At 36.0% G+C, this 27831-nt stretch overlaps 1 protein-coding gene across 9 annotated transcripts in view; it reads right to left on the bottom strand.

The window, feature by feature from the left end:
* The window catches only part of Adgrl2 (adhesion G protein-coupled receptor L2), a 180634-nt gene that overhangs the window by 74741 nt on the left and 78062 nt on the right, over nt 1-27831 (bottom strand). For all 9 annotated transcript variants that reach the window (XM_048351649.1, XM_048351648.1, XM_048351651.1 and 6 more), the window contains exon 3: nt 1659-1872. In XM_048351649.1, coding sequence (XP_048207606.1) covers nt 1659-1872 — 214 coding nt within the window. The remainder of the gene's footprint in view (nt 1-1658; nt 1873-27831) is intronic.

Here is a 27831-nt window from a genome sequence, read left to right as displayed (position 1 = left end):
ATTAAGCTGTCAGAATAGTCTTCAACACAATCAAGAAAAATGGCATTATTTCTACTGTACTTACTATTGCCTTGTACTAGATTTAGGCCAATTATATTTACAAAGGAACACTGGTGTACATGTGAATTGCTCTGTACAATAATCGCACACTCAATAACAAAAACAATCTAAATGTTTACATAGTGAATTACACTTGGATCTCTGGACCAACGTGCTAAAAAAAACCTTAAGATGTATGATAGAACATAGCAGTGAACCATCTTAATGACAACGCCAGATTCTTATGGGTAAGAACACAAAACAGTGTTCCAAAACTTAAGGAACCATTTTTCACATTGACCTCAGATGCCTATTACATTGTACTCAAGCATCAGAAGGAACACACTAGCAAAATTCTAATTTACTTACGCACTATTTCAGAGTAATGGCAGAAGTACTTTTTGTAAAAAAAAAAAAAAAAAAAAAAAGTACTACTTTTTGTAGTTCAAAGTGTGAAACTAAAGACACACCCATTTTGTTGGTATGAATGCAAAACAGTACTGCCACTTTGGCAGACAACTTGGGGAGTTTCTTAAAAAAAAAAAAAAAACAACCTACACATAATCTTATCATAGAATTCAGCAGTAACACACTCTGATTGGTGGATACCAATGAACGAAATGAACTAAAAATTTATGTCCACACAAAAACTCCATGTAAGATATTTATAGTGGGTTTATTCATAAACACTAACACTCAAAAGAAATTAAGATGCCCTTCCAGGTGTTAAAAGTTAACCATGCTGTGGTAAATATAGTCGATGAAATATTACTTGACTAAAAGGAAATGAGCTATTAAGCTAAGAAAAGATGTGTCAAAAATGCTTATTAACTAAAGTAAAATAAGCCAATCTGAATGATTCCAGCTATGACATTTTGGAAAAAGCAAAATGGAGAAATTGAGAAGTGACTGTCAGGGGTCAAAGTGGGGAAGGGAGGAAAGGTAAGAATCACAGAAAATCCTTAAAACAGTGAAACTATACTACAATAGTGCACATGTAACATTATATATTTGATAAAAATCCAGGTAATACACGAGACCCAGAGAAAATCCTAATGTAAATTATGAACCCTGTGCACTATGCAAATGATGAATTCTGTGTAATGGATGTGTCCATATAGATCTATTGAATGTAAGTGATGTACTATTATTCTAGGGAAGATGTTGAAAACAAGGAAGGTTGTACTTATGTGGCATTGGGGTTATATGGGAACTCTCTGTAGTATCTCTTTAATTTTCCAGTAAAATTAAAATTGCTCCATAAACTAAAGGTTATGATTTTTTAAGTTAAAAAACAATTTTGGCATTTAAACATCATTGTTACAGAAAGCATTTCTCAAAATTCTTTAACTCTAAACAATTAATTTGAAATACTATTCTTTCCCTTTGTTTTATGACATACTACATATTTTGTCTGTGATCAGTAGTAAAATGATGTAGACTCAAATGTTGTAGAAGACATAATGTAAAGTAGTAATCAACAACAGCAGGGGAAAAAAATCTCATCTCAGTTTAATACTTAGAGGGAGATAATGGTTTTATCCTTACACATAGAAATTGAAACCATTTTACAAATTCAGACTCAGGAGCTGAAGTGGTATATTAACAGAGTAATTCACCTTTGTGTCATAATTTTGAAGGCATCAGGGAGGTAGCAGTCAGTGTTCTCCATCTGAAAGGGGTCAGCATCACAGATCTTATCATCTGTCCGGCCATAGTTAGCGCTCTCAATCATGATGACATCACTGCCTGGACATCGCAGATCTATAGAGTAACCTTCACAGGACAGTTCCCGCCTCACTAACCCAAATGGTAAAGCTGCTCGGCTGAAACCTGAAAGTATACACAAACACAAAAATAAACAAAATAAATACATAAAACAACCAAGAGAATCCTTAACACATGATATATGAATACACTCTCTGAATAAGGTACTTCCAAGTACTGTGACTGATCTAACTGTCAAGACATCAGAAATTAGCATATTCTCTCCATCAGACTTGGTTTGTTTGTTTGTTTTGGGCAGCACTATAGATTGACCGCCATTTGTTTTCATCATAGAGTTGCCTGTGCTGACCTCAAAGGAGTGATCCTTCACTTTCCCATTTCCTAAGATTGGAGGTGTGTGCCACCATGTTGGGCTTCACACATTGATTCTTAGTTATACGCCTAAAGCTTCCTAGTAGTTACTTTTCTTTATCTTTATTCAGAAGTGTCATCTCTATAAGAAATCACTGTGCTAGCCATACACTCATTGGTGGCTCACACTTATAAAGCTAGATACTCAGGAGGCTGAGAGTTGAAGATCACTGTTTAATGTCAAGCCCAGCAGGAATGTCTATTGAGACTCCAATTAACCACTAAAAAGCTGGAAATGGAGCTGTTGCCTGAGTGGTGTAGCTCATCAAACTTCAGTGCCAAAATTAAGGAACAGTGACTATACCCTGAGTTCAAGACCCAATACTGGCACCAAAATAATAAAAACAAGTTTTTTTTTCTCCACACAAATAACACCTTTTGTGCAAATCCAAAGAAAAATGGTAAGCTTAATTTAGAAACAATGATAGATTTTACAAATATCAAAAAAACAAACTAATTAAATAGCAGTCTCCATCTGTGCAATGGAGTAACAGCTCTGCAGTAAGGCAGACTTTACTATCTTGTCATGCGAGATGCTCATTGCTGGCAGCAGCATTATCATGAAAATATCTCTTAAATGTTCTCTCCCCCAAAATAACTATGACACTTATGAGTAACATACTTAAGTTATGACAGCAAATTACTAATAGTATAATCACTTTTCGAATTTATGGACACTGTATCTCTATAATCTTAATTATTCTGCATCAAATGATTTAGCCCATGTATCTATCTATGGGGAAAAAATTAACAGAAATCACTACCTGATTTTGGTGCCCTGAATATTGTATATTCCTATATTGGAAGTAGAGAAGGGAAAGAGAATATCAAAATGGAGAAACAAAGGATAAAAACACAAACCAAGGCAGCAGCAATACTTACAAAACAATATAGAGTAAGCCAACTGTACAACTCATGGGGAGGGAGGGAAATGAGGAGGGGGAAAAATGAGGGAGGAGGTAACAAGTTGGATGAGAAATGTATGCACTGGCCTATGTTTGAAACTGTAACCCCTCAGTACATCACTTTGATAATAAAGAACTGAAAAAATAAATAAAAGAATCTGTTCCCTGTTCCTCAACTGGATGTGCTGGGCTGTGTTTAGGCCAAAATCTGTGGCTTAGTGGTAGAGTGCTTGCCTCCCATGCATGAAGCCCTGGGTTTGATTCCTCAGTACCATATAAACAGAAAAGGCTGGAGGTGGCACTGTGGCTCAAGTAGCTCAGGGACAATGCTCAGACTCTGAGTTTAAACCCCAGGACTGGTCAAAAAAAAACAAAACCTTGGCTGCAAAGTGACTCTACCAAGAAAACTAAAGTCACAGCTGAACTGAATGAGGAAAGGCAGAAAACCTACAGGGGAGAGGGGCAGACCCTACCCTTGGTGTGCTTTCACTGTGGTTTCTAGTGTTATGAGAGCTCGGAACACATATGGAGAGGTCACTATTAAGGAAGCTACATACAGAAATAGACCTGGGAAGATAGAAGGAATGAAAATAGATCAAACTTCTAAAACGTAGTCCTTCTCCAACAAGGGATGAAGAGTGTGTGCATAACGATACACACACACACACACACGCACAAACACACACACTCTCACACAAAGCATCACAAAATATTCATCTATCCTATCATCCAGTTAACAAATCACTCCACTTAAGACATTAGTATCTTTGTTTCATTTGGAAATATTTGTATGACTTTAAAAGCTGTTATTTCTTTGTCCTAAAGGCTATGTGGAAATTTAAAGAAGTGACATAAAGTTGCAAGTATAAACATATAAAAAGCAGAATAAATCATTATTTACAAGTGCTAGAAACATGTCAATAATGACTGGCTTGGAACTATTATTCACAATTCTTACTATTTTATTTTAAACAGGATTATGAAGCTCGCTGATTTTTTTAACCCTTTAGTTTTGTTTTCTTAGTTTGTAGAATTTTAGTTATAGCTCTAAGTGAATTTTCTCTGCTTTTGGAAGATACTTGGGAAGTTACACAGCTGAATGTCTTGCTGTGTTGATAACAGATTTTTAACACCTAAGTCACAATTAAAAAGTAAAGTTAGGAAAGGAAAAATTAACATATTTTAAAATAATTTAACAGACTTCTAATACAGAATCCACTGGAGAGATCATGATACCTATGCTTTCCTTGAAAAGAACTTGTGGGATCCTAATGGTGAATATTGTTTATCTAAAACAACAAAACCTATCAATAAGAAGTTTTAAATGTTTCCTTTCCTGAATTCTTGCTCTCTTATCTATATATACTGCACTGTATTAACTTGACTAGCATTTTGTAAGTTCAATTTTAGCATACATGTTTGTATGTATGTTCATTTTTAATATGTCTACTTAGCTCAGCTATGAAAAGGTTCTTAGTTATAATCAATAGTTAGAAAGAACATGTAAATAATAATTTCAATACATGTCATAAAACTAAATCATTGAATTAAACTACCATTTGTTTAGCACAATATTATAATTCATTTCCTCTATGACATCTATTTCTTTCAATGGCGAAAATTAAAATTATGAGCATTAAAAAGATAATTACCTATAGTCAAATGTCTCATAGCTAAAAGTGTCTAAATTCTATTTAGTTACTTAGTTATGCCAGTCCTAGGGCTTGAACTCAGGGCCTAATAGAGTGATCTACCACTTGAACCATGGCTCTACTCTGGTTACTTGGAGATAAATGTCTCTGGGACTTGCCTGCCAAGCCTGGCTTCAAACTTTGGTCTTAGCCTGGTGGGTAGCTAGAATTCAAGGTGAGAGCTACCAGTGCCAGCTTTAAGCTTTCATATGACCTTCAACCACCAAAGAATGTTAGTTGCATGTGAAAGGAAATAGTCACTTTGAAGGTTTACAAAGTATATAAATAATAATGGAGGTCATGTTTGTGGAAATGTAGAGATACACACAAATATAAAGGATGCAAGTAGATACTATTCCAACAATTCCTATGAAAATACTAGTAAAGTGTGTCTGAATGAACTTGAACCAGTTGTTTCTCTTTTTGATATTCATTTCCTTTCCTAGGAAGTCATGTCAATTCAAAGTCCTATAAGATCTCCCAAATCTATGAGTCTAAACAAGCAAGTTCCTTTTAATCAGATAAACAGGCTATGCCAACATTTTCAAGGAATCAATAATTACCTAATTATCTGCCTCAGATAATTTTTTAAACATAGACATAACACTATAGTTAACATGAAAGCTGTAGGCTGTAAAATCCTGAGATAATTCCTAGAAGCAAATGTCATAAACTAGACAGGGTTCCACAAAATCAAAGGAAAACTCTGCATTAACAATTTTAACCCAAGCCTTAGTAGAATGGAGAAAATAAGCACAGGCCAATTATAAAAATAAAATTTTACATAAAAGGTGTGTACTTGGGCCTCTTTCACATGATTTTTCTTGAAAACTCAAGAGAAATGGTTCAATCCTCCACCTGATTGATTTAAAACTTCATAAGTAAATCAAAGACAAGTATTTACTCTTGAAGATATAGATATATTTACACCCTGTATACCACATTAATAACCCACAAAAATGAGTCACAACTTGAAATCAGCATAGATGGGGATGTCATTTCTCAATTAAACTTCTTTTCCTTCATTTGTGATGATACTTCTAACTGGCTATTTTAGAGTAAAGTGTTTTTTTTTAATCACTAGCCATGCCTGCAGAAGTACATACCTTAAAAAAAAAAAACTGCATGAGAGCCACCTGCTAAGCTGTTGAAGAAAACATCTCCCCAACCTCATCTGTATCTACTGAATCAAAACCTCAGTGCAATGAAGCTGGAACATGTGATTTGAGCATGAAAATGTTAATTTACTTACAACATGCTAGTAGAACTAAGATGTGCCAAGAGTTTCTCTGAGACATTTTAAAAATTTTATTTTTCTATTGAGATTATATATTTGTCAAGTCATTGTCATTATATTTCCTCTTAAATCTCTAATATGGTTATACTTTAATCTTTGAACATATTCATAATTGCTGCTCTAAAATGTTTATCTGCTAAATGCCATTTGGGTCCATAACGAGGCAGCTCCTATTCCATTTTCTCCTGAGTATGGATCAATTTTCCTGTTTATCTTGTAAGATTTTTTTTTAGGTTAAAAACTAAATTATTAGGGTGAGGCACACTGCTGCACACACTAATCCCAGCTTGATGACCTCAGTTCAAGCGCCAGTATTGCCAGAACAAGAAGGAAAAAGAAAATCATACATTTTTACACCATTACAAACTGTGGATTCAGGTTTCTTTCTCTAGAAAAGTGTTGCTATTATTGTCTTTTCTTTTTTACAATGCTGACTGGATCTATGGAATCTGACTTTCCCATGATTATATAGCTACTTATGCCTGCTCATTGTTGTACTTTCTCTTATATTGTTCTTACTTTTTAGACTGAGGTCTTAGCCGTCAGCTCTGTCTCAGTGTAGTCTAGCCAGTGACCATGACAGAGGTTGCATAGAAGCTATGAGCCCATGATAGGCTGTCCAGTCCCTGGTCAGCAGTGTACACCAGGGAATATTCAAAGTTTTCCTGTGAGCCTCTACAAGTCAATTCTTAATCAACTTTATCATCTCTGCTTGTGTGCAACATTCTAGCTCATTAAGAATGCACATAAATACTGGGCAGCAGTGGCTCTTGCCTGTAATCCCCGCAATTTAGGAGGCTAAGATCTGAAAATCAGGATAGAAGTTAGCCTAGCCAGAATAATCCTTGAGACTTTTATATCCAATTAATCACCAAAAATAAGCATGAAGTAGAACTGGAACTCTAGTGATAGAGCACTAATCTTGAAGCAAAAAGGCTCAGTGGGCCTGCACCAAGGCCCTGAGTAAAGAGTGCAGACAAAATAGAATCAAAATTTCATTTCTATGATGTGCCTGTTACTACCTTCTCAGGTGGCTTAGCAGTTGGGTTTGCAGAGTTCAGAGGTCTTCCCCACTACTCTGCTACTTTCACTGACAGTGTTGTTGGGCATTAGTTTCTACCCTCAAGTCCAAATCAAGTTAGCTCTCCTTGACAGCAAAGCCAGCTCTTTGGAAGGCCAGACTCACCCTACCTCAAAGTAATAGAGACAAAGAAAGAGTGTGAGGTATAGCTTTGTCCTCATGCAACAACGATTTAAATGTTTTGCTGTTTATCACAGAAGGAATCCATACAGCATTTTGCAAATATATGCTCCAAATTTTTGCTGACAAATTTGATCAAGTTTATACTGAGTTGAGGGGAGGGGAGAGATTGTACTCTATTATACCATTCTCACAAGACTACTGAGAACATGACAGGACAGTAAGCATTCTCCAAGAGAACCATATACATTAGACTGTCACCATTTTTAAAAAGGGGAAACTGAGGCAAAGAAAGATTATATTTCCAGTAAGTATATATCTTATGACAAGTTTGAAACCTAGAAATTCTGAAATGTTACCACTCTCTACCTCTCCAAATGGCAATGACCAATCAGCAAAAGGTTTGCAAATTCCTTACTGGAGTACATTTAAGAGTATACCAAGGCTGTCCACCTTGACTGAGCAACAACAGCAGGAAGCAAACTGTTTGATGGTCAAGCATTCAGTAACATGATCAGCAGAAATCCCTTCATCAAAGCCTCTTTTTTTTGCCAGTCCTGGGGCTTGGACTCAGGGCCTGAGCACTGTCCCTGGCTTCTTTTTGCTCAAGGCTAGCACTCTGCCACTTGAGCCACAGCGCCACTTCTGGCCATTTTTTGTATATGAGGTGCTGGGGAATTGAACCCAGGGCCTCATGTAAGGGGCAAGCACTCTTGCCACTAGGCCATATCCCCAGCCCTCATCAAAGCCTCTTAACCATACTTTTACCATGACATTTATTCTAAGCTGTATTATCCTTCTATTTTTATTTCAACAAAAAGGGGGGGAGGAAGAGATGCCAACAAGTAAGGTGTAATCCAATCCATCTTGCAATCCTGACACTAGAAGGAAGAAATGGTGAGAGGTCCTATAATCAAATAATAATGATAATGATAAAATATATGGCAGCTTTGTGGTATGCAGATGCAAATAGTAGTGCTTACAGGAAAACAACTGCTTTGCTCCATTTCTCCTCTCTGAACAAATAATTCTGAAAGACCCATGACCCACAGCCCCAGGCTATAAAATGTCAGGCAATAAATCTGTGCTTTAGGCTACTGATTGGAATATACCTCCAAGCAACAGGTGCTTGGAATTAGGATTCAGTCCATTCACATTCAGGGTTAACTCCTAATAAGCAGATGCTTTGGGCACTGGAAGGGAATTTGGAAGATCAGAACTGGAATTCTATCACTGGATTTTTTTTTCAGTTGCAGGCATTTCTCCAAGATAATATAGTGCATTGGGATGTAATAGAACATTTTATTGCAAAGAGTTTCAGGCTTTTGAGCTTCAGGACAGCTTTGCATATCTACCACCATCTCCATTCAGTTCATTTGTTTTTATGGAGTCCAAAAAAAGTCCAGTCATACAAAAATTTCAACTTTGCTGGTTTTGTTTCTCTACATTATTAGGAATTAATCCCTATCCTGGATGCTACTGTGATGCTACCTGGGGGGTCTCAGTACAGATCAGGCATTCTAATTACCAGGGACCTCTACAGGGCTAGGGCTGTGACTTCAAGCTGTACTGAAATGTTTACTACAGCCACCACTAGTGCTAGCATATGAAATCTCTCTGAATTTTTCTGTTTGTATGTGTAGATAAGAATTCTTCCTACAATGAAATAAGACATGTCAAAGAAAAATTGATTTACCAGTAGCTCAACTGTTTCATTTATCTCTGAATATTGATGGAGTCAATTAAAGACAATTTTCAAACAAGTATGAAACACAAGGGCAGTATGTTAAAAAATCTTTCTCATAGATGGGCACCAATGGGTCATGACTATAATCCTAGCTACTCAGGAGGCTGAGATCTGAAGATCATGGTTCAATAAAAGCCAGCCTGGGCAGGAAAGTCTGTGAGACTTTTAATCTCCAATTAGCCACCAGAAAATAGGAAGTGGTTCTGTGGCCTCACAGTGGGAGATCACTAGTCTTAGGGGAAAAAAAAAATTAGTGTCCAGGCCTGTGTTCAAGCCTCACACCCCAAAAAGGTCTATCTCACATAGTTTTATGGTGTGATATTGCTTCCAGTTATTTGATTAGGTCCATTTCAAGAACAACTATCAACAAACTCCCAGGTCTTAAGTTTTATTGTGTTTGTTCACTAACATGTAATGCCTTTGGCATAATTGAACTAAAAGCTTTCAGATATTACTTTGGTTTTCATGACAAGAAAAAAGAAAATAAGATGGTAAAATTGGTAAGCAAGTGTGGCAGCACTAACTTCTCATTGAGCACACAAAAACTGAGGCAGGAGGATACTGATTTTGAGACTGACCTAGACTGTAAACAGAGACCTGGCCTATAAACAGAGACCCTGCCTAAATAGTAAATGTTTCTAGCATAAGCAAACATCTACAAGATATAGAAAGCTGTAAATAGGTTTGGTTGCAGAAAATGTAGCAATTTGTAAAAGTGGTGATCAGAAAAGGCCACACAGGTCTAAATTCATAGGAAAATGGAATTCTTACCCAAAAAGGAAAGAGGCAATTCAAGGGCATACAACTACAAAATAATCAACTCAGTATAAATGAGTGATATGCCATAGCTTTTTATATCACTTTGGTTTACAAGCTTTTACTTCAGAATTGAAGGGGAAAAAAACCACAATTGACTAAACGGGTTGTTTGAAACTAAAAAGCATTTTTAGAAATATTTTCTAGGAAAAAAATCTCTAAGAACTTTTTAATTTAAACCCAACATGCAGTCATTATCATTGAAAAAAATAACAAATCTAGCATGCCCAGGTGTGTCTAACCTAGCTACTTGGGAGGCTGGGATCTAAGGATTGTGATTCCAAGAGCAGGCAGGAAAATCTCTAATATTCTTATTATAATCTAACTAACCACCCAAAAGCCAGAGGTAGAGCTGCCGCTAAAATGATAGAGTGCTAGCCTTGAGGAGGGAGGGAGGGAGGGAGGGAGGGAGGGAGGGAGGGAGGGAGGGAGGGAGGGAGGGAGGGAGGGAGGGAAGGAAACTCAGGGACACATAGACACATACACCCTAATCCAACAAATATAACAAATAAAGCATACTGAAAATTCATCCATAAATGCAATTAAATAAGCCACAAGAGAAAAAGAAAGGCTTTGGTATTGTCTAAGAAAGACAAAAATCTCAGGTACTCTGGATGTTTTAAGGTAAAAAATGTACATTTATAATCATACCAGCCCTTACATTCAAATATTTCCACTTCTGAAATCCTCTCAATATTTTACAGAAAAAGTATGTGTTATAAATCCTTTATTACATTTACAATTAAAGTATTTATTTGGAAAAAACTGATCAAACACATTTTAAAGTTTCCAAGTTATTCTCCACTGGTAATTCACAAGTGCCATCAGGACCTAAGAGTTTGTATTTATAAAATACTATCCATTCAATACTGAACTTTGAAAGAATAATTCCTGACAGGCATGCCAATTAATAACAATACCAAATAAAGAGATGCTTTTAACAGTCTCAGCATGAAGTTAAAATTTCTCCAAAGTTTTTAAATGATACGTTCATTTCCATCAGCCTCAGTCTACTAATCTTTTTCTCAGGCAACAATTAGCCTTTAAACCCCAGGACAAAGCTGAGAAGAAAAGCAGACCTTAACTTTGGGTCATCGGGGTATGTTTCTTTAAAAAAAAATCAATATTAACTGTGCATCTACTATGTGTGTAGTATTCCTATACAAAGTAGAAATATATAAAGTGAACAACAATCAGAGTGGGTCCCTGAGTCCAGGTGACTTACAAAGAGGAAAGACAGCACCTTCTTGAGGTTTCAAAAGTGCCTCAAACTAGTAAAGGATCATAGGCACAAATATCATACACCAAATAAACAGATGCATGAATAAAAAGAGTGAATGAACAATTAAGAGAGATTCTATCAGAGCAAGTAACATGTTCTAACTATTTCTAAACTTGTATTTCTTCTCAGACTGATCTCCCAATAGGAAGTGAAAAAAATTCTCCTTAATTTGGATTTTTATTTCCATCACAATGCCTGGGAAAACAGGCAATGTATTTCATACTGTTAATTTCAAATGTACCAAAAGATGTCAGATACATCAACAAACATAAATTGGAGCCACCACTTGCTAATCTTTAAATTAACGTTCTAGGTATTTAAAATTAAGTAATTCAGCTCTCTAGACATTTACGGAGTGAGACCAAAGGAGGATATTCTAAGGAGAGGATCGCAAAGGCATAATAGTTATGTGCATCCAACCATATAATATTTTAATAAAAATGAACTTGTTTTCTTTTCCTTTTGTCTTGTTTGTTCTCTCATCTGTCTTTGGGAGGATAATGGAAGCCCAGAAGCAGTGGGACAAAGGGTAAAAAAATGCAGCAGTGATACTCACTAGACACTATGCTGAAAATCAACTATACAATTTGTTGCTGGGGAGAGAGGGAGGGAAAAACTGCAAGAGAGAGAGGTGACATTGTTCAAAAGGAAATGTGCTTTATCTCACTTATATAGCTGTAACCTCTATGTACATCAACTTTTCAATAACAATACAGAAATTTCAAAAGGTAAAAGTAAATGCACAGCATCAAAAATGTTTTTATTTTAAAGAACCAGAAATAAAATAAATCAGTAATTTCTATTCTTAAAGAGAAAAAAAAACAGCATTTTCAGCTCAATCTACATACACCAGAGACCGCAGCCTCTTAAAAAAATGTGTCTTTGACCTTTATCAGAATTTAAAACCTTCTCACAGTTGTGGTATCTAATCATGCAAAAGCAAAAAAATAACCAAAGTGTTGCTGTGGCTCAAGTAGCAGACTTGAGCAGAGAGGCTTAGGGCCAGTGCCCAGGCTCTGAATTGAAGCCTCACAACAGGGAAGGAAAACAGGAAGAAAAAGGAAAGCAGGCTAGTAACTTTACCAATTCTAGTTTTTATAGGGAAATGTTAAAATATCCCTTTTACAATTATTTTTGTCCAGTTAAAACCAGTTCTGACATTAAGAAGTTGCCATCTAAATCTAACTGTTCAAGACACTCACATTGTACATCTGAATAAAGGTTCTTAGTATTTCTGCATAATTCATCCACTGTCAACAAAGAAACTAAAAAATCCTGTCAGAGTGAGAAAACAACAATTTCATCATTTGAGTACATCATTTCTACCTCCAGATCGACAAAATAACTATAATTTATGATTACTTTTACTACCTCATTTATCAGAATTTCCAAGAAATCATCCATTACACCTCGAGTAATACCATTTGTTCTTAAAAGCAATGAAAGAAAAAGCCAAAAGGCAGAAAGGTGAGCTTTGTGTCCCCATTCAGTTTCTTACCCTAAGCGGCACTCATCAAATAGGATTCCATACTTTCCTGACAACTTACAGTGAGGACTTCCTATAAAGCACTTCCCAGGCAGGTCTCCCAGATCAGAGACAGTCAAAACTTGGACTCTAAGATGAAGTTTCATTTAGAAAAACAAAGATTTGTAAAAACAATTATTTTAAAAATATTGAACATAAAAGGACCTTTCTTTTTTTTTTAAAAAAAAAAAGGTATATTTAAACTGAACTGCAACAAGTGTGTATGAATGTAGGACTTCTGTATTAATGAACTTTTTATGGGCAACAATGAACTCTACATGTGTAAAGGAGTTACCTGTTCAACAACCAACTTCTCCACTAAAGGAACCCATCTATAAAGGACCAATTATCAACCAGCTCTAGAATTTGTTTGAATTAACAACACTGAAACTGCACTGAAACCACCCACTCTTTTCTCTCAGCCCCAAAGAAGAATGCAAAGGTGGTCACATTTAACAGTGATGACTCAATGTTCCTAAAAAGGCTTAGATCTCTATAAACATATTCTTGTGAGTTTACCTCACATGTTAGGTAGGAAAAATTAACACAGCATAGCCTGAAACTAGTCTCAACTCTCAAATTTTCAGAAATTGTTACCTACACTTAACAATCAGATCATTGTGGACATTTACATTCTTTCTCACTAACCAATGGAAGCATTTCATGTCTTTCTCCCCCCCCCCCCCCCACACACACACATATTTTGAAGAAAGGTACCGGGAAGGTATCTAAATTGGGAGACTTATTACTACTATTATTTAAACTGAACCAGACAATATTATCAGAAAAGAAGTCATCCAAAAACATGTTACCCAATCTTCTCTCCTCAAAAAATATAAGACCAAAGCATAATGTTTTTTTAGTTTCTCCTTTCCCTTTAAATAATGCTTGAAATTTGACTAAATTAACTATATGTGAAAATTTTATTTTTCAGTTATATTTTTATTATCTTTAAGTAGTTTTTTTACAAAGGAGTTACGATTCAACATGTCAGTTTGTGAATACTATGCACTGTGATCATTATCACCCCACTCATCATCCTTCCTCATTTTTTCCACTGCTACCCATCCCCTCAATTTTAACTTAAGTCTACTTGTATTTCACAAGCAAATTTAAAGATAAATTTCTGAATGATACAGAGATTTTGTAGGGAAAAACAAACCAATCTAGTAATACAGCATATATATTTCTCTGAACATTTTAACAACTGTGTTGTAACTTCTCAATGAATGCTCCTGGACCAAGTAAAGATTGCCCTAATATAGTGAAACCAAACACCCACTTTGTGCAACTCACTTCAAAATGCCATGAGGTACAAACAAACACCAGCCAAGCATGCCTGTGGCTTATGTCTGCCTACAATCCAATCTACTCAAGAGATAGATCTGTTCAAAGACAACCAGGAGAGCAAACTCCAGGAGACTCCAATTACCTCCAAAAAGCCAGAAAGAAGTAGAACTGTAGTTCAAGTGGCAAAATTTTTACCTTTGAGCTAAGAAGCCCAGGGACAGCTCCTAGGTAATGTGTTCAAGCCCTTGAACTGGCACGCAGCCCCCGCCCCCCCCCCCCCCCCCCCGCCCCCTGACCCCGGCCTGGTAAAAAAAAAAAAAACTGCATTCATTTATTGCTCCTATAGTTATTTATGGTGTAGTTATATCACAAGCCCACAAGCACATGCTAATTTCGCCTGTCCATTATTTTGAAATTAATGTCAAGAAATACAGTCCTGGGGTTGGAAGCAACTCTACCACTTCCTAAAACTGCAGAGTCTGCACACTGGTAGAAGCCCTCCTTACTGAACCCAAAGAACTAGACTGTGATCTCATGAATTAAAGCCAAGTCTAACATGGTAAGCAAGTTATAAAATCATACCTTGAATGTCAACACAGTGACTGAGTTCAAGGTTGGTTTGTGCTTGCTATGGAGACTTGCTCAATTATTATAAAAGTTTTTAGGAAGATACTCAAACTTTTCAAATCTGAGTTGGCCTAACATTCAGAGAAGGGAGATAAATTTTACCACATACTACAAAGTTAGAAAACGTTGGCTTAAAAGAGAAATACTACTTCTTTTCTTCAAACTATATTCTTCAAACTTCTTTTCTTCAAGCTATATTCTATCTTGTATTTAACTACCAAGCTGAATATCAAGAGAATTAGGGAACAGTACAAAAGCAGACCCAGTACATTCAGCGCCTACAGGTGCTGCCTGACACAAGGCCCATTGTATTCTTTCATTGAGGTCAATACAGGAAGCAACAGTACAGAGGCAAGAGAACAATTTCATTCTGGATCTAGGAATTCTAACAAATTGCAAATAGTTGTAGGAATAAAAGGTTCCTAGGATCCCCATTTGAGGAAGCACTGCTATGGGTGGTATATGAATCTTTGATACTTTAAATACTTATTCCCCTTTGCATTCCCAACCATTTCTAATTTCATCCTTATGAAACTGACTGCTGCTATTTAAATTCTGGGATAGGATGTACCTAACTTGGCTTATAATTCCTTACTGAATAAATCACTTCACAGAACAATGCAGAATGTTGATACAAAAACTAAGAGGTGTAGAGTTTTATTTTACCCATAAAGTGCTACTCAAATAGAAACTGAAATTAACCAAAAATTAAGACACAGCAATTTAAAATTTTTTACATTGGAACACAAGCAGTAAGGTTAAAGTGGTGTAAGGATAAAAAAATGCACAATGAATTAAATTTTTGTGGCATTTTCTTCCTTATATCAATAGGCTGAGTAATGTGTGGCCAATAATCTAAGTTCTTTTGCTGGTCCTTTTCATTATAGAGTGCTTCAGTTTAAGATAAATTTTTCATCTTTGGTTTCCCAGGCTAAAGCCTGAAATATCATCTGATTTTTCACTTCCTTCTGTGGCCGGGGTAGCAAGCCAAGCCAAGACCTCCTTCTTCCATTGAGATGAAATCAATTGAACTCATTTGCCTGGTCTTCCCAAGAACTGCTAATCCTTCTATTCTCAGTCCTCCATATAACAAGGATTGACAGGTACATATCACCATCTCAAGCTGCCGGTTGAGGTCTCATAGACTGGCCACAAACAACAGTCCTCCTGATTACTTCTTCCCATGCACCTAGCATCACAGGAAGGAGCCATAGATTGGACTGTTAATGAAAATATGATGCAAATTGAAGTTCCAAAAGAGAAGGGGTGGGGCTGGGGAGATAGCCTAGTGGCAAGAGTGCCTGCCTCGGATACACGAGGCCCTAGGTTCGATTCCCCAGCACCACATATACAGAAAAACGGCCAGAAGCGGCGCTGTGGCTCAAGTGGCAGAGTGCTAGCCTTGAGCGGGAAGAAGCCAGGGACAGTGCTCAGGCCCTGAGTCCAAGGCCCAGGACTGGCCAAAAAAAAAAAAAAAAAAAAAAAAGAGAAGGGGTTTAAAAGCCCAATGTATTAGTTAGCTTAAATACAGTATTGTGCTAACTAAAAATTGCAAATAGTACTATGATAACATTTGGTGATTTTGAAATGGGTTCCCAGGTAACTAGACAAAAGAACTATAAAACTACATCTATATCCATATGGATGGGGAGGGGAGTAACCTAGAGAATGCTAAGGGAGTACCAAGAAGAAAATCTGCATTAAAGCTTGGTGTTAATAACTCATGCCTGTAATCCTAGCTACCCAGCAAACTGAAATCTGGGGAATCTAGTTACTAGTCTAGGGCAGGAAAGTCCCTTGAGATTCTTGCCTCCAATTAAAGGGGGGAGGGGGGAGATGAGGGTGGGAAGGAGTGGCAGTGTGGTTCAGGTAGTAGAGTGTTCATTTTGAGTGAAAAAGCAAAGCAAGAATGAAAGGCCCTGAGTTCAAGCCCCCCCCCCACTAAATAAATAAGTCAATCAATTAATTAATTAATTGAATTAAGGTGAGAGGGTAAGCAAGTTAAAGTGAGAGCATTAGAAATACTAAGCCTAGGAAAATTAAGTGAGATTTCTCTCCTCTTTACAGAAACAATAGAACCATATGCATTCTCTCAATTCAAAAGCTGAAGTGGAAGTGCTAGTTTCTTTAACCTTCCTGATTCAGAGGTGGAGACTCCACATCAGCTTTGCCAGTGGCTAGTGGGTGTGGTGAGGCCACTACAGCCCCTTGAATGGGTCCTTACAATTGTCAGCAAATTCCTTTGACTCAGGTGGAACTTATTTCTCTCTAGGTGTTCTTGCATGATATGCAGTACAGAAAAAGATGTTTTCCTCAAAAAAATAAAGACCCCTCTGGATTGCAAGCTGTTTTTCTAAGTCTCACCTCTCCAGAGCCAGTCACCATGACCTCCTTGTTGTAGTTCTAAACCTCCCCAGCTTTGAACAGGTTTCTTCCCAGTTTATCCCAACAGCTGGCACTTGCCTGCTAGGTTAACCTTTATATGATGAATGTGGATAAAATAAGCTATTTCCACACGTAAACAACTTACATAAAAGAAGCAAATGGGATTTGTGGTACACTAGAATGCTATTTCAGAAAATCCCATCATTTATTTATTCTACCTAATTCATTTAAATGACAAAGTCAATCTGTTTGTACTGAGTCTTGATTTATTATTGAGTCCTAATTTATTTAAAACCTGGTATGTACATTTCTATCTTTGTAACTTTCCTCCAAGCCTTCTCTCTAGGTGCCATTCATTCCTACATTTTGAGCCCCACTCTCTTTAGGAGCCCAAGTGTACAACTATCATGAAATGATACAAAATATTTAATGTGGAGATGGGGTAAATTCTGAACAAATTAAATGTACAAAAACCCAAGTCATACTATGAGTAGTGTTAGGCTAGGAGAGGCTAGGGTCCTAAGGTGACTGATACACATAACTTTAATCACCACTTCTCACAGAAAAAGGTCCCTGGATGTTAGTGAAGTGTTTTCAAAGTCCAATTCTTCTGTGACAAGAAGGTTTATTTGTAGAGGTTAATCATCTGGTCTTCTGCAGATGTGTACTGTCCAGCAAAAACCATTCAGGATTTGAACTGCGCTCCTCTGTAAATTGTGCTCCTCTGTAAACAGCAGAATGTCCTTCCTTAGAGAACATACACTACCTTCACCTTCCCTTATCTGTAAAATGGTAATAACAGCAGACTTTATAATCTATTAAACATTGCAAAGATTAAATAAGTTACAGGAAAAGTATTCAAAATGAGACACCTGCCAAGTGCTCAATTTTGCCAGGAGACTGAATAAGTGGTGAGGTGACACCTGGCAATTCCAGCTCCATTAGTGTAGGTGAGAAAAGTTTTAAACTCCATCTCCAGCCAGCCAAGAAACAGCCTAATTGGCAAATTTTATGCCAAATATAATTAAATAGCTCATTTATGTAAATATCTCCCAGATTATGAAATTGTAATTATAGGCAATTAGAATTAAGGTAAGACCTGCTCTCCCCATTGCTTCTGTATGCATTTTACGCAGGTAGAAGGTCAGGAACACAGATCATACTTTGCAAGGATTAAGCATGTTCTAGACACATTGAATATTATCTCTCTAGATCCTCATGATGATCTGGGAAAATCCACAGAATGTCTTGGCTTCTTGACTAGATCTTTTCATTCATTTGTAAGACATTACTTAATACATGCCTCTGCTGTATGTTCTCACTACTATACACCCATGCTATCCTTTCTAACTCCCAGAAAATGTCTTAATTCCAACCTCTCATGCAGGGGGAAACCCTGTTCTCACCACAATACTTCCAAGTATTTAGGTATTTTTCCTTTTTTTTTTTTTTTTTTTTTTTTTTGGCCAGTCCTGGGCCTTGGACTCAGGGCCTGAGCACTGTCCCTGGCTTCTTCCCGCTCAAGGCTAGCACTCTGCCACTTGAGCCACAGCGCCGCTTCTGGCCGTTTTCTGTATATGTGGTACTGGGGAATCGAACCTAGGGCCTCGTGTATCCGAGGCAGGCACTCTTGCCACTAGGCTATATCCCCAGCCCAGGTATTTTTCCTTTTAATAAACTGAAAACATTCCTTGACTCAGAAATGGGTGCTTATGTTTTTATCCCAATTATCAGGTATAGTTCTTGGCTAAGGCAAGTATGCAATACTAGAGACACTACTACTGATTTTATACCTCAGTAAATGGAGTATGGTTAAGTATTTACCTAGGTCATATTACTACAAAAGGAATTTGAAAGATTGGCTTTCATACACTTTCATTTCATTTCTTACAAAATACTAATAAAATATCAAAAGTACTTATTACTCACAGATTTGGATAAGTAGGGAGAATGACAGAAAGAATGAGACTGGAGTACATTACTAACATATGTAGAAAGGTGACAAGGAAATTCCACCTTACCTCCCCACCCCCATGGTTAATGTAAAAAAGTACTACAAAAATGCAGTACTTTTTTGTATGGATACCTGTACCAGTCTAGTTCTTGAACTCCTGGTCTGGGCACTGTCCCTGAGAGTTTTTGCTCAAAGGCAGTGCTCTATCACTTGAAGCATAGCCACACTTTTGGCTTTTGAGGTGATCAGTAAGATAAAGAGTCTCAGAATTTTCTGCCCAGGCTGGCTTCAAACTGGGATCTTCAAATCTCAGTCTACTGAATAGTGATGATTACATGAGCTGCAGCCACCACCAATTCTTTTAATATTTTTACACCAGCGTATCTTATCAAGTCCTACTATGAGTCACATTTTAGCTTGCATGCTGATTCACTTAGCATTATCTATCCTGTTTTATCACAAGGCGAATCTCAAGGCTCACCATGTATAAATTAGATTAAATGTGCAGTATAAAGTCACGGTGATCATTTCAAATAGATTTTCCACAGATTATACTAAAATTATTTTTTAAACTGTATGTTTTTATTTATAGTTTCTTTACCTAGTAATACCCTTCACATATTATGCAAGAGGAGACTATATTTAGACAAAATGACAAGCAAAATTTCAAAGTAACCTAAAAGTTATAAACATTAATGATGAAAACATCATTACATGTAATATTATTTCAGGCTTTTTGAGCACTCAGTTGTAATTTTTTATTACCCATACCAAATGATGTAAAACCTCTGCCAGTTTCAAAGGAAACAGAATAAAAGTCTCTGTCTTGGACTATTTGCCTTGTCACCTTCAAGTTCACAGTATCCTGCAGTTAGTTTATTGAATAAATTAATCATCTATCACAAATCCTATTTTCTTACTTTTAAAGAAATAAGCCTGACTACACATGACTTTTGTTTTTAAAAGGAAAGACATCAAATAGTGTTTTTCTAATCCACAGAGATTTGATGGAAGGGTTCTTCTTGAAGCTACAAGAGAACTGCTTTATATTTTCATGGAGTGGTTGTCACCTCATCTAGGCTTCTGTAGCCTGAGCTCTTATTTTAGTAGCAACAGTGACAAACCAAAATGAGCACATCTATCTGATATTTCTAAATACTCTTAACACTTAAGTTTTTCAATCTCAATATATTTGTTCAAGGGTGTACAAAAATGGGAAGAATTAAGGATCAAAACTCTTGTCGGTAATTCCAGTATCGTGTATTATGTGTTTTTACAAGAAACAGCTATTCTTTCAGGTATACTAAGATTATTTGTGTTGAACTCCTACACATTCTGCTTCAGGATGAAAAATAACTGTATGAATATAGAGATTTTTTCTATTATGTTCACAACCACCATAATCACTTACCAAACTGTTTACTTAATAAATATATAGTATTGGATGGGGATGAGATAAGAGAAAATGATAAAATGGGTGACATTGATCAAGATGTACCATACTCGAACAGACATGTTCAACTGAGACCCTTCTCTGTAACTCCCTAAAGATAATTAAGTAAATAAAAATAAAATAAAATTTAGTAAGCCAGCAGTAACAGTTTGTATGTCCAAATACTATTAAATCAAATTTCAATATTTTAATTTCTTAAAAAAAACTCAATTTATAAGCTTTAAACTTAATCACACTCTGCTTTTTCTGTTGGCTATTTTAGGGTGTTAGAGAAAACAATTGGTTCTGATTGTATTGTACTGTTTAGGGATGTTCTCCCTATGTAGCCCTGGTTGACTTCAAACTTCAGATCTTTGTGCTTCACCTTGTTTTTGCTGGATTTGCAGGAGAGTGTTATCATACCCAGCAGATATTTGTTTTTTGTTGTATTTATTAATTGATGAAATATTTGTTAGTAATCTTAGTCTCCTAAGATACATTCTAATCATGCTTAATGTGCCAATTTCTCCTTTTAAGAAACTTAATCTTAAAAGCATGAAGAGAAAGAACATCACAGTGTGAGACAGACGAATGAGACTTGTAAGACCAACAAAAGATATAGACTACATGATGGATAGATGAAAATAAAGGAAAAATTTAAATCCCAATATCAAGAATAAGCCCCAAAAGAAATATCAAGAATAAGCCCCTAAACAGAAAGAAAAATAGTAACATATCAATTTCATTATAAAACACAACAACAAAAAAATGCATCCAGTAAATCCGTTTTCTCTCCCCAAGTTTTGTTTAATGAAAAAGGCAATTCTAATATACCCTGGTCTCGGAAACATTATTACATGGCTCATACATTTACTTGGGTATCTTGCAAAAATATTCAAACCTGCTCATCTCCAAAATACTAAAATGAAGCAATTCACGTTGACTTATTTTACTGTTTATCGCTTTTCTCTGTCTGTCTACCACATTCATCATTTTTTCTAATATTTTTTCTAACGTTTCCTCTTCATACCTTGAATTTTTCTCTATTTCAGGTCAACAACCACACAACTATTTTCTAGAAGCAGGTTTAAGCCTAGGAGCCTAAATGGATGATGACAGCTCTCCTTGATTGTCCAAATAGAGTCTATTTTTTAAATAAAAACTGCTTTAATGTAATATACTTTATTTCATATGCCCAAGAAAGGCACCTAAGACCCCCTCAACTTTTTAAATACATCCAAAGTGTCCAGATCCAAATAATCCCTGCATTCTTCACTCCAAATTAATGAAATCATCTTCCAAGAATATACTCTAATGTCAGGGGGTATTTTCTGAATCTGACAATCAGAGCTAATCACTTGCTTTCTCTGCTCTCTATGCTTTTATATAGGCCTAAATTATCACGCTTAGCAATTATGAATAATTACAATTTGTATAGGTACTAGTCTCTCAGAACATCAATCTGTAACTTTCTTGTCTTTGATCCCAGAAAATATCTGTGTGTGACAGTTTCTATTTTTTAAAAAATGCTCTCTAACAACGAATTTTCATCTAGGGATTTAGGACTAGGAAAGACTTTTTAACAGATTGCAGCTGGTTATTTATTTTTATATTTTTCACAGAAAATACACTACAACTACTACTTCTTACATCAAAGCACTGAATATTGACTATGCTCCAAATACAATTTTATTTAAAAATATTCGTTAGAACCAGTCACCGGTGGCTCATGCCTATAACTGTAGCTATTCAGGAGGCTGATACCAAGAGGATTGTGATTTGAAGCCAGTCTAGGCAAGTAAGTCTGTGAAATCCATCTCCAATTAACCAGCAAAATGCTGGCCTGGAGAAGTGGGTCATGTAGTAGAACACTAGCCACAACAAGAAAGCTGAATGAATCAGTTAGAGCCCTTGAGGTCAAGTCCTAGAACAGCACAAAATTTAAAAGCATTAGAGTGTACTCTTGCTTATATATATGCATCTCTTTTAAGTGATGATTACATCTTTACAAACTAATAGAGTCCTTGTGACTCAACATTTGAAACACCTTATCTAGTCCAAACATGCAAATAAAGATTCTGGCAACTCTGAAGATCTTGTTTTGAAGTCCATGAGACTCCATCTTAAGAATAAACAGTGAAATCCCACGCTGGACACGGGCCTCAAGTGGTAGACTGCCAGCCAATCAAGAGCAAGGGTGGGCATGGGAGGAAGAAGAGGAGGAGGAGGAAAAAAAACGAACACAGAACAGTAACTTGACTCCCCAAATTTCCTTAATTAAGAAGTGCCAGGCACGTTGCTGTACTGAACTAATCATAAAGCTGCCTTCTCGGTACACATTTTGGATACTGTACCCATTCAGCAGGAAACGTGAAATTTCCCATGACAGAGCTCTTATCTGGGCAAGTGATTACTCTCTCTAATCATATTTAATATCAGTTATACATTTACTTAGAGTAATCCATATTAAACACACAACAAAATATATTCAGAATGTCTATCTTTAGCTAATTACACTAGGGGGTACTTTTTACTATCACCAGACTTCAAGCCTAAGTGCACCTTTCTGAGAAAGTATGTCACATTCCTGGAATTTCAAAGCTATGGTCTTTTAATCCATTACCAGTTTTCCACCAAGGGATTACCCTCTTGTTTTTCTTACATTAATTATAAATAGACTCCTCAGGCAGAAATTCTGACAGAAATAATGTAAACGAGCTAAGAAGATACTATTTAACTTTTTAAAAATATAGTACATTCTATGCAAATATTTCACTATGATGAAAAATCCAGTAAAGGCTTTAAAATTATTTTATTTGGAAGGGTTTGCTCTTTAAATAAACAGTATGTTTTTAAAAGCTCAGATGTTTGATTATTAACACTAAGTAAAACACTTAATTCTGTATTTATAAAAGAAAAAGCACAACAATATATATCATGGGGGGAACAAATTGCAAAATTATCTAATGGTTAACTTTCACTTTGTAGGTAAAAGTATGCTTTTTGGCAAAGAATTATCTGATTACAGCCAAATTCAAAAGATTATAATTTGGGCAACCTAAAATTGTAATTAAAGAAATAACACATGTATTTCACATCTAAAATGCTACACTGAAATACAAACCAGGAATAAACTATTTTAAACTGCTTCCAATAATATCATTTTTTTAAAGTAAGAACTCACTTGACTCTGGCTTTGGAGAGCCCAAAGTTCATTATTATTAGTAAGTATTGATTAATAACATCATCCATAACAGACACATTCACTTTCAATTGTATCTAAGTAACACCTATCTAGTTTCACAAAACTACAAACTAAGCCTAATTTGTCCTTGTTTTAGAATAGCATAGTTTCCATGTATAGCTTAACAATAGTAACAGAGCATTTGAATTTGGAAAAGATAGATTTTCTGGAAAGTCTAAACCTTAATTAAATCACAGAATGAGGTTTTGAAGTAGTAAATAATAAATCACAATGAATCCTCAATCTGGTTGTCAAGGAAACCACGTTGCCTCTGCCATAATTGCTGTTATCCCCATCTCGCCCTTTGTGACACCAACCTTATCTTGCATTCTGGGCAGAGACTGAGAAAGTAGCTTTTCTATTCCTCTCAGGCAATCATGTAACATGCATTGAGCTTGACTGAACAGGGCCATGCGACCATACAAATGCTGAATTCAAGGCCTTTCCTTTTCTGTCTGGAGGCAGTAATTAACTAGAAAGCAACAGTATATTCCTATCAACCCTTAGATAAGTAATGAAACCAGGGCGTCTTGGAAGATACTAGCAGCTGTGTTTACAGGAAATTTTCACTAATTTATTATCACAAGACTTGTTTGTGGACCAGTAACCGCTACTGTCTTAAAAGTTACACATATTTTTTAATTCCTTTGAAAATACAGATGAAACACTAGGATTCAAAGAGCCATGCATAAAATCAACACAAATATTCACATTAAGAATTTAATAATCTTTAAACAGAAATATTAAGTATAATGGCAGAGAGAATGCCAAATAGGTTGTACTAACATTAACACTACGATTTCCTTCACTTTGCATTCACTACTTTTATCTATTTATGCTAATTTCTAAAATATTAATACTATGATCTCCTAGAATAAATTGGAAGTTATATGTGACAAGGTCCGTATAGTGCCTCAGTTCTCAGTGAAAGATGATTGTTTTTGAATGCTCAAAATAACATTTCAGACATTCTTTTATGTCACTTCTGAAGGTCTCTATTTTTTAAATTATTGTTCTATAGTTCACACAACAGTATCAATATATTTTAGTCTACCAGTCAATACTGAAAATTCAAAATTATGTTCATCAAAACAATGCCCTTGGTTCAATGTATTTTTTCCCATTTTATTTGTGTAATGCAAATATGGGGGTCACATTCATACCAGGTGTCTCTTTATAGCTGACTACTACTTAGCATATCAGTCTACCTAGCATACCATCTATGTAGACAGACTTAACTATGCTCTAAGAGTTTCTGATGAAACAGTGCTTAGCTAGTTCTCTGTTTAGCCAGAAAGTACTCATATATTTTTGCTTTCAACATCAATGGCAACATTTCCAATTCCAATTTAAAACTAAAGCACCATGTTTGGCATAAAATTAGGTCATAAAGTACAGTATAACTTTAAGAAAACAAATTATTTTTAGTATACAATTTAAGGAGAAAAAGGGCAAGAATTTTCGAAAATCATTCACCAACAAAGGATTCTTATGTGGTGCGCTAGCATGCCTGACTCTGGAGTGGATATAGTATGGCTATTCTGACCTTGAAAGCACCATATATCTTAAGTTTTATAGACCAAAGAGAATCCATGTCTTGCTTAAGGAGGTAAGTGAATAAATTACACAGAAATCAGAGTTTAAAATCAAAGATTAAAGTAATTACAAAAGTGATATAACAGTCGTTTACATAACATGGAGTTCATTTCACTTAGCATCATCTTATGCATTCATAAGGGAATAGCTATTAGGCTCTTGTGATCCTTTGCTGTGACTAGCCTAAACCTGTGTTAATTATTCCCTATGAGGGAGACCATAGGGTCCATGTTTCTTTGGGTCTGGATCACTTCACTTAGTATAATTTTTTTCCAAGTCCTTCCATTTCCTTACGAGTGGGGCAATGTCATTCTTTCTGATAGAGGCATAAAATTCCATTGTGTATATGTACCACATTTCCCTGATCCATTCGTCTACTAAGGGGCATCTGGGTTGTTACCATATTTTACCTATGACAAATTGTGCTGTGATGAACAACACTGTTGGGCTGGTGGCTTTAGTGTGTTCTTGTTTGTGGTCTTTTGGTCAGATGCCCAAATGTGGGGCTGCTAGGTTATAGGGGAGCTCTATGTTTAGCCTTCTGAGGAATCTCCATACTGCTTTCCAGAGTGGCTGAACCAGTTTTCATTCCCACCAACAATGAAGTAGGGTTCCCTTTTGGCCACATCCCCTCCAACATTAATTATTGTTAGTTTTCTTGATAAAGGACATTCTTACTAGGGTGAGTGGTCAACATGCCATGTGAAACCACAGCTACTATTGTTGATGATCCTCTTGTATCCCCTTCCTGTGGTTGTACCTGCACTATCACTGTATCTTATCTGAGTACATTGGAAACTGTATATACTGGTATTAGAACTAGGAAAGTGAAAGGGAATATCAAAATTGAGAGACAAAGGATAAAAAGACAAACAACTATAAAAGCAATACTTGCAAAACCATTTGGCATAAACCAACTGAACAACTCACGGGGGGGGGGGGGAGGGGGAATGAGGGAGGGGGGAGGGGGGCGGTAACAAACAGTACAAAAAATGTACCCAAGGCCTAACTTATGAAACTGTAACCTCTCTGGAAAGGATGTGCTTAAAAAAAAAAAAAAAAAAAAACTTGGTGTACTACCAGTGGGACACCCAGAGTAGCTTCCTGGGCGAAAGTTACAAGGACATAAAAAAATTTCCCACAATGAAAACTATTGCTTAAAGAGCTATTCCCATATATATTTCATTTGAAATACAAAAGTGGTTTGTTTATTCTCTTTCAGAATTAGTAACTACATCATGTCTTTAAAAATAGGAGTAGTAGAAGAGAATTTATATTTTTTTAAAAGTCTACATTAAAGCAATGTAGTCCAAGTTGATTATTTATGCAAGTAAATTCAGGAATAACTTGATCAGTGTTGAATGACCTTATTAATCCAACATTTACATTAAATATTGCTGTCTGACTTTCCTAGTTTACAGAGTAGCTTAGAAACAAAATCAAACTATTTTTTGCAATATTTAAAACTCAGTACTTAGTACCAAATAGTATTAGAACGTTTCACATGTTCTTTTCTCTGTAACTTTTCACATCTAAAGTATATTCTACTGGAAATACACTCCATTACTTCTTAGACTAAAGCCATAGCCTGTAAAATACTTTCTTTACCAAAGAAACAAACCATACCTTAACCAGAGAAGTTAATTTTGTGAGTTGGTTTCACAAACCAATTGCTATTGCCAACTGCATTCTAAATAAGAGTAAACAGAGACAGTTTGAGCAGTCAACAAAAGACATAATTAAGTAGAAAAATGCTGTCAGTAAATCATGGCTACAATTAAAACTTTGAAAAACAAATAGGCTCCAATCATCTTTGGACTACACTGTATAGTGAACACATTCTTTCTTTTCTTTTTTTTTTCTTTTTTCTTTTTGGTTGGTGTGGGGCTTTGAACTCTGGCCTTGGGTGCTGTCCCTGAGCTCTTCAGCTCAAGGATAGCACTCTACCACTTAAGCCACAGTGCCACTTCTGGTTTTCTGGTGGACAGTTGGAGATAATAGAATAGTCTCGGGGACTGTCCTGACTGAGCTGGCTTTGAACCAAGATCCTCAGATTTCAGCCTCCTGAGAAGATAGACTCAAAAATATTCTTAACCAAAAACCAATGGTATCAGGTAAGAATAATGTAGAAGGGGAAAAGTCTTGAAATGTGTATGCAAAGCAAAGATTACAACAATTTGTTTTGTGTGTGTCTCTATAAGGATTCACAAGAGATGTGAGCCTATTTTCCCAATGCTAATAATTCTGCACACAGCCAACACAGGTTAATTTATTACATATTACATAGTGGAGTTTATCCCATGTAAATAGTTGAGATCATTATAGATCATCTTATGAACTATGGACACACATCATTATTTTTTCAGTTCTGATGATGGTGTGGATAGAAAATGCTTTCTTTCTTTCCTCTGACTTTATGGTAGCATGCACTTTACAATGTTTCCAACTCATTCAAATTCTTTTGCCTTTATTGGCCCATTATCCACATAAACAAACCACTTACTAGAAGTGTGGCCAAAGTATATATTTAATATTAAAAAAGATTTGTGGTAATATATTAGACAAAATTAACTTTTATTCTGATAAACAATAAAAGGCCCTGAAATATGTTATGTTTTAGTTGTCTGTCATATGCTCTGCATAAACAAAAACATTACACAT

This window comes from Perognathus longimembris, chromosome 7 (assembly GCF_023159225.1).
Source record: "Perognathus longimembris pacificus isolate PPM17 chromosome 7, ASM2315922v1, whole genome shotgun sequence".
NCBI classification, from domain to species: Eukaryota; Metazoa; Chordata; class Mammalia; order Rodentia; family Heteromyidae; genus Perognathus; species Perognathus longimembris.
The sequence above is the reverse complement of the archived record's forward strand: the minus strand, read 5'-3'. Positions and strand labels throughout refer to the sequence as shown.